Raw genomic sequence first — 8,629 nt, 5'->3', positions numbered from 1 at the left:
TAGGCAGGACTTTGCAGGGTAATAGCTGTTCCAGTTACTCATAATCAGAAAATGAGCAAGAGCTTACTAAAAATGTGTGCAAAATGTGTGATATACTTTAGTCTTTAGTCTATATTCTAGTCTGAAGCTGAAATACAGATAACATACTACATTTTATATTCAACATATTATATTATATACCGGTGTGGCCAACAGTGGTACTGGTCACAGTCCTGCAGAGTTTTGCTCCAACCTTTATAAAAACTCACCTGCCTGTAGCTTTATAGTGACCCTTAGACATTAATTAGCTTTTTTAGGTGTGCTTGATTAGGGCTGGAGGGAAACTCTGCAGGACTGTGTTTATCCAGGACCGATGTTGACCACCCCTATTATATACCAGCATCAGTCTTCCAGGGGGTTCTACATCTGATACATCAAAAACACCTTTCTCTGAATATATATATATATATATATATATATATATAACACATTATTTTATTTCTCAAAATGATGTAGATTCTTTCCCATCACATGTTGCTTTGTATTTTGTTCAGGCTTAAACAGGATAATATAGCATTTAGGTCCAAATATGCAGAATAATAAACCAAAGCTTGAGGCTAAAATGGCAAATATCTCCACAGCTACAGTAAATTTTCCAGGAGAACTGACATAAGCTGGTATAAATGTGATCCATACAGCACAGAATATGAGCATACTGAATGTGATGAATTTAGCTTCATTAAAGTTATCAGGCAATGTGCGAGCCAGAAAAGCCAAAATGAAGCACAAGACAGCCAATAGGCCAATATAACCCAGCACAGCAGAAAAACCAATAATAGAACCCAGACTGCACTCAAGAATGATCTTTTCATGATAATATTTCATGTTTTTGTAGGAAAAAGGAGGAGATATTGTTAACCAAAGCACACAAATAAGAACCTGTATAAGTGTAAAGGCAAGAACACTGAGTCGTTGTTGTGCAGGCCCAAACCATTTCATGACATTACTTCCTGGAAGTGTAGCCTTGAAGGCCATTAACACAACTATTGTTTTCCCCAGAACACAGGAGATACAGAGGACAAAAGTGATTCCAAACGCTGTGTGACGCAACATACAGGACCACTCAGTGGGCCGACCAATGAAAGTAAGTGAACAGAGAAAACAAAAAGTCAATGAGAAAAGCAACAGAAAGCTCAGCTCTGAGTTGTTGGCTTTTACTATGGGGGTGTCCTTTTTGCTGTAAAACAGTATGGCTACCAGTGCAGTTATTCCTACTCCAAATAGTGAGAAAAAGACTAGCACTGTACCCATATTTTCTGTGAATGACAGAAACTCTATAGCCTTTAACACACATTTATCTTTCTCAGCATTAGACCAGTATTCCCCTGGACACTGCTTGCAGTTATTTGAATCTGGAAAGGAAGTGGTGTTCACTGTAGTTAGAGACAAAGGGGGAAATTACTTCATTCGTAAAGTCTCTTGATAAGAACCTGCATCCTTAACAACAGAAGGAAAACACAAACAAAACAACTAACCAGTTTTCTCTGAAGCTTTGAGATGGGCTGAAGATTACCTGTCTCATTACTGATTTCTCCTTCTGCACATGGAATACAGTCATAACAGCAGACAGGCCTTCCTTTCTGTGCAGCCTTCCTAGTGCCTGGAGGACAGCTCTCACTGCACACAGACCTTGGCTTCTACAATGTACAATAAATTACACAAGTAGCATTGCATGGTCTATATGAAATGAAGATAAATGTATCATTTTTTATCAAGAATAGAATATTGGATCTTTAAAGTGTAAAATTTTGCAAATATCAAATGGCACCTATTTTATTGAGAAACCATTGGAAAAACATATAGAATTTATTTATTTAATGCAAATGGTATTAATATTTGTGTGTGTGTGTGTGTGTGTGTGTGTGTGTTTTCTTTCCTGAACTTTGAAAAAAAAAAGAAAAGCTCTGTAAAGTATGTAAATCTATATATAAAATCTAAAGGTTAAAATCTAAAGGTTAATACAAGCATTTCCTTTCTACTTGACACAATAACTACCTGACATAATGCTAACCCCATTTAAACTTGGGATAGCCAAGTTATTTACCTCCAACTGCCCTCCAGCCCAAATTATGTTTTCAGTGTTGAGCACAAAGCGTTGGTCAGGGGGCAGTGAGGCATCATAGTATCCCACTGGCTTAAACTGGATTGATCCAATTAGGTCCTGCTGCCAGTTCACAACTTCATATTGTGCTACAACTGCTCCACTGCTGTCAAACCAAACGTGATCTCCTGTCTTTATGGTGGAATTTATCTTTTTCAGAGCCTCAACCACCTAGTAAAAAAACAAGTCAGTTCAGAGACATTTTGATGTTACCAAAAAGTTAATCCTCTTGCTCATCTTTTTATATAAGCTGACCAGACGTGCCACTTCCCGGGGACACGTTCTGCCCAGGATTCCTAAATTGCCTAAAATAACCAGGTTTTGGCTGTTTGCGCTGCGCAGATCGATCGCTGTACTGTATGGCATCTAAGTACCACGAGAGCGATTGAGAGCAGAGCAAACGGCTCCTTAATGCTTTCGAATCGCTCTTGTGGTATTTGAACGTTATTTTAGGCAGTTTAGAAATCCTGGGCAGAACGTGTCCCCGGGAAGTGGCATGTCTGGTCACCTTATTTTTATAGCACTTTGTACCTGCTGTGGTTGTATTGTCAGATTTTTTTCACAACCTCCTTTTTTTGTGCACTGGAGCAGACTGTGTAGAGAATATGCTACCGCATAAACTGCTTTGTAGACATTGCTTGAATATCTTTGTTTAGTTACATCTTCATTGTAATTTTTCAGCACAAGCAGATCCTGATATCTGCTGCAATTCAATCCATATTGAGATGAATGTCCCTCCCTCTGTAAGCATGGAAAAGCTGTGTGCCAGAATTTTTTTGTAACATAATCTGCAAACCCTTCAATATCAATTTTTCTCACTGCAAACCCCAGTGACCCTCCCAGAACATGAAAACTGTTTGGAATCATCAAACTTTCTGAAGTTATCCAAGCCTCCACTCCAATCATTTGGAAGTTTGTAATGTTCTTATCACTTAGCTGATCAAACAGATTGCCCATCTCAACTTGAGAAAGAAATGCAACAATCACTTTTGCAGTGCCCTTTTTTATTGTCTCTACCACTTTTTGGAGTTTTTCAGGCTCTGTCCGATGGAATTTCACAGAGTACTCCACACAAATTCCCTCCTCTTGGGCTGTTTTCAGAAATATGGCCATTCCATTGTTTCCGTAGTCATTGTCACTATTCACAGCTCCCACCCAAGACCAGCCAAAGTGCTTGACTATATATGCAAGTGCTCTGCTTTGGTGGTAATCACTAGCAATAGTCCTGAAGAATGATGGGTAACCTTTCCTATTACTGAGACATTCACATGTAGCAGAGGGACTTATCTGAAAAAGAAAGCACAGAAAACAAAGAAACAGTACATAATTAGTGTAGTACCACTATGGTCAAAGTTCTACTATCATTGATCCTTACCACAGGAATTTTAAAAGGTCCTGTTGTTCTAGACAGAATCACTGTAGCAGAGGACTCTGTTTCTCCTATGATAGCATGTATAGGAGACTGTCCATTGCATCTGTCTCCTGCTGCAAACTCCTGACCATTCATCAATGCCATAGTTGCACTCATCGAAGACAGTCTTGAACCACATGTATCATAGATTCTGTAGCCAATAGAAACATTTGGAAGCAAACTTTCATTTGTGTTAATCTCCTCAATGGCAAATATCATCGTTTGAGCCATCCGAAAATCTATTAGATTCACACTGTGAAGACATTTAATCAGTTCTGCATGAGTAAACAAAGTTAAATACATATATGTTACAAATTACCCAATAACAAATCTGTTTTTATTAAATGCATCTTTCCAATGCAACATACCTGGAACAAAAGAGGCTTTGAGGTTTTTGTCTAAACTCAAATGATGGTAATGTTTCTTTACTGTGAATTGCAAAAAGTGTTCCAATTATAAAGTCTCCATTTTTAGACAGCAACGGGTATTTGGATTCTCCCATCATATGACAAATTGTCTTTTCCGCCTTTGTATGAATACAATATAAAAAAAATAGGAGTATGTAAAGAATGATGAGCATCCTACTGATTGACCTCGCCTGCATCTTTCAAATGCTAGTGATTTGATGCACTGTTTGTACTTTTGTAGACATCATTAATATGCATAATTTAGAGTTAATGATCCCACTGGACACAGAAAAGAATAGGTGAAAAAAAAGTTGTGTTTCCAATCTTTGAAGAATGATGTAATCTTCCCTGCAGACAGTGGGACATTTAAATGTATTTATACTTTTAAGAGCCCATTGAACAAGAATTAGACAATGGTATCTAAAACATACGGTGGCCGAGAAGTGCAAAGCAAATCACAATTCTGAAAGCAAAATAACAAATTACAAATGCAAATGCAAGTCTAAAAAACAAAATAATTCAGAAAGCACTGTATAGTACTGACAGAGATCCATGCAGGGGTCAGTTTAGAAAGCAGGGTCAAGATGAATGCCACTACTCAAACCTCAATACACAGCACTTGAACTAAGTTTCTTGTGGTGATATTACGGTGGCCGAGAAGTGCAAAGCAAATCACAATTCTGAAAGCAAAATAACAAATTACAAATGCAAATGCAAGTCTAAAAAACAAAATAATTCAGAAAGCACAACAACAATTCAGAAAACATTATAACAAGTCAGAAAACACAACGAAAAATTCGAAAACAAAATAACAAGTCAGAAAACACAACGAAAAATCTGAAAACAAATTAACAAGTCAGAAAACACAACGACAAATCAGACAAACCGGAAAAGGTAGGTATAGTTTGAGACAGCGCCATTGGTTTGAGACATCTGTCAATCAACGTATACAGGAAGAACCAGCCGAAGAACAGCAGAGTCGTGGTAGAAAGTTCGGAGATGGTATTAAAGTAGCTCAGTTTAAAAGTATTGTATGAATTGCCCTTACTCTGGAATAAAAAATACGGGGTGTCTATTTACATTTAGTTAAAAGTGGCTGTAAAACATCAGCTCCAGTGGCGCAGATGGATAAATGCGTGTTGTTGGCTTTTTGACGCGATCGACCCAGGTTCGATCCCGCATTTTGCCAAACTTTTTTTCCTCCCTTTTCAAATCTCGTATTAGCAATGGATTCTATTTACACTAAGTGAAAATAGCAGTATTTTTAGCAATATGATATTTACACTAAGTGCAAATACCTATTTACACTATGTTAAAATAGCAGGATTTCTACTATCAAGTATACTACTTGTTGCAAATAGTGGCAATTATCTGCACTTCAGTATTGTAGTACATTATAAAACAGTATGCAATAATAACGTATTGAGTGTAAATTATAATTTTAATTTTAATTATTAAATGGATGCCACCTTACTGGTACAATAAAGCCCTCCCTACACCTACCCTAACCCTACCCGATACTTTATTTTCAACTTTTTGATTATTTCCTTAATTTTTATTGAAAATAAATGCCTTTACGATGTGATACGAGATTTGAAAAGGGAGAAAAAAAAAGTTTGGCAAAAGGCGGGATCGAACCCGGGTCGATCGCGTCAAAAAGCCAACAACACACGCTTATCCATCTGCGCTACTGGAGCTGATGCTTTGCAGCTACTTTTAACTAAATGTAAATATACACTCCATATTTTTTATTCCACGGTAAGGGCAATTCATACAATACATTTAAACTGAGCTACTTTAATACCATCTCCGAACCTTCTACCACGACTCTGCTGTTCTTCGGCTGGTTCTTCCCTGTATACGTTGATTGACAGATGTCTCGTCCAGTCAGCGGTGAGTAATCCCAAACCAATGGCGCTGTCTCAAACTATACCTACCTCTTCCGGTTTATCTGATTTGTCGTTGTGTTTTCTGACTTGTAAATTTGTTTTCGGATTTGTCATTGTGTTTTCTGACTTGTTATAATGTTTTCTGAGTTGTTGTTGTGCTTTCTGAATTGCTATTTTGTTTTTTAGACTTGCATTTGCGTTTGTAATTTGTTATTTTGTTTTCAGAATTGTGATTTGCTTTGCACTTCTCGGCCACCATAAAAACATCTAATAAAGAGTGGAAATATATCAGTTAAAACAATATACCAGTAGACAGGGTATATACAGGAATCATGGAGTTAAATTTAATACCTTTTAAGACTTTTTTTAAGACTCTTTCCATACATTTTAAGACCTCATAGCCACTTCAAGTTTTAACCAGTTACATTGGCGACACTTTAACTTACATTTATATATTGATTGTAAGATAGCACAACTAAACAGTCTTACTGTATGACATTTCAGAGATTAAAAGTAAACAACTGAATTACTTCATCTGATGTAACAAATAGTTGCATCATGTGTTTTGTTTACTGCATTTGTTGTTCATTTTCATCCCTTCAGATGTTTATGACACTAATATAGTGTAGCTTCCAGCTGTGCTTTAATTAAAAGAGTTTCCTATTTTCCATGTTTGTGAAGAGTCCTATCAAATTTGCTCTCAGGTGAGTACATGCCACTGGAGATTTACGTCAGTCTGTTTGTGCAGGTTGTTACCCATTGAAGGCTTTGTGTTGTGTCTGCATTAACCGCACCCCTAGTCCACAAACTTCCTGAGCTTTCAAACGTGTGATCATGTGTCCACATTGCATGTGTCTACAAGACAGAGGTCAGAATCTTAAACTGTGACAATTTCAGTAACAATATACAGCCTATAGTCACTAATAACACTTTTTTTAATGCTACTCTAGTGAATGTCCCCGCAGACATTCTGTCTTTCTTGGCCATAGGTTCTTACAGTATAACTGAAATATCAGTTAAGCTTTTCAGGCTTGTGTGAGCCATGGCAAGTCATAATTATCACAAGGACGACAAGGATGCCTCAGACTTCATTCAGTACAGCAGTTCCCTGTCCTCTGCATACATCCTTATGAAACCTACCTACTTTGACAGCGCTCATGTCCACTTCTTTGATGGGCTTCTTGCCATTAACCCTCTATGGGATATCGTCATTTATAAATAACGCTAAGAAAATTGCATTTAAAATACAATATTAATGTTCAACCAACAAAGTTTTATTTTAGTGATGTCAAATGACATCCCCTTCTACCAGTAAAATTAAAATTTATTAGCTATGTGCTTCACATTTTTGGTAACTAAGTAGTAAGGGAGACATTAGCACATGTTAGGTCACATGCTCTCAAGGCTTCATAGTGAGCTCATTTTAGACTAGAAAATACATATAAATTCAAGTTATAAAAAATATAATAAAAATCCAAATGTGTTTTCTAAAGTTTTTTTTGTCATTTTTAATGAACTTTTATAAAAATCAACAACTCAGAGACCAACAAATCTGAGCGTCATGCATAACTGACAAAGTCCTATTATGTGATGCATATTTTGTGTAGCTGGCTCTATTGACCAGCATTGGCAGGCAGTATTATAGCCTTTACGCATGTGTTTTAGGTTCATTTTTGTAAGATTTTTGGAAGATGGAGAGACAAATCTGTACTTATTTCAGAAAGTATTGATGATAGTGATATGAGTGCATCAGAAAATCAGGTTGTAGTAATAATACAAGTTGTTGAGGACCAAGGAGGATAGAAGGAATGAGGGTGAGGGCAGTGATGAAGAATAGGTTGTTGTGGAAGTCAGGCATTTGGGTACATTATTGTATGCCAGTTTGAAAGATGTGATCCATACAACAACCAGAGGTCAGGAAAGATGCCAATGTCTATTGGCATTACTATACTGGCAGGCAGCGATGCTCCAATGATGACTGTGTTAAAAGCGCTATATAAATAAAGGTGACTTGACTTGACTTGACTTATGTGTGGGACGTGTGGGGTATATTGAAAAAGAAGAGTCTTGTTGACTTTCACTTGTACTATGATAATTGATTTGAAATTACAAGATGAAACACAATGTTAAAGTTGTTTTAATGTTTTTGAAACACTAAGACATGGTTTTCAAGCAGTGAAATTGCATCCGAATTTTCACACGCGAGTTCCAAATCAAATATAGCAGCACAAGAAAAAAATGGAATGTTCATAAAGATTTTTATGTTTTTTGAAACAGTAATACCTTTTCACTTCTTTTCAGATAGTGAAAAAGCATTTGATTGTGTGTGAAGTTTCAGACAATTTGCCAAAAATAATTTACCCTAATGGGACAACGTCAGTTATAAATGACAGATCCCTAAAAAAAAGGTCAAAGGTCAGATGAAGAAAAAAAAATTTGGAAAATGATTTTACTCCTAAATATATGTAAAATATAAAGTCAATTATTTTTTTAAGCTGTAAATTCACAATTAGTCCTATAGATTAGAGATGTTCACAAGTCTTTAACTCGGAGTCCGAGTCAAGTTTCGAGTCTTTGGTCACGAGTCCGAGTCGAGTCTCAAGTCATTTAATGGCTTGTTACAAAAATCTCATACAGAATCCTCATGTATAAAAATGTCTATAAGGAAATATTTGACACAGATATTACAAAACCATACAAATAAAGCATTTCTTTATGATATAAGTCAGGGTTATTTGATTAAAGTTCCAAGAGGCATGGCCTCTATATTTTCTTCCAAGCA

General features: G+C 36.5%; 1 protein-coding gene across 1 annotated transcript; it reads right to left on the bottom strand.

The window, feature by feature from the left end:
- Positions 1-474: 474 nt before the first annotated feature.
- On the bottom strand, positions 475-4,131 carry LOC107750410 (extracellular calcium-sensing receptor-like). Its single transcript, XM_016565772.1, has 6 exons — positions 3,920-4,131; positions 3,516-3,804; positions 2,672-3,427; positions 2,084-2,311; positions 1,553-1,676; positions 475-1,391 (listed from the first exon to the last, which is right to left on the bottom strand). Exons 1-6 carry the CDS (start codon positions 4,129-4,131, stop codon positions 475-477), a joined length of 2,526 nt encoding a protein of 841 aa, XP_016421258.1.
- Between the last annotated feature and the right edge of the window lie 4,498 nt (positions 4,132-8,629).

Source organism: Sinocyclocheilus rhinocerous, unplaced genomic scaffold (genome assembly GCF_001515625.1).
Source record: "Sinocyclocheilus rhinocerous isolate Xijiao unplaced genomic scaffold, SAMN03320098_v1.1 scaffold4770, whole genome shotgun sequence".
Taxonomy (NCBI): Eukaryota; Metazoa; Chordata; class Actinopteri; order Cypriniformes; family Cyprinidae; genus Sinocyclocheilus; species Sinocyclocheilus rhinocerous.
This window is presented reverse-complemented; position numbering and strand designations above follow the sequence as displayed.

Excerpts from the sequence above, each read along its gene's own strand:
- LOC107750410 (XM_016565772.1), bottom strand. The coding sequence starts at position 4,131 with ATGCTCATCATTCTTTACATACTCCTATTTTTTTTATATTGTATTCAT. Across the intron at positions 3,428-3,515 it reads GACCTTTTAAAATTCCTGTG|ATAAGTCCCTCTGCTACATG; the intron begins GTAAGGATCAAT and ends TTTCTTTTTCAG. Across the intron at positions 1,677-2,083 it reads GGGCTGGAGGGCAGTTGGAG|AAGCCAAGGTCTGTGTGCAG; the intron begins GTAAATAACTTG and ends TGTACATTGTAG.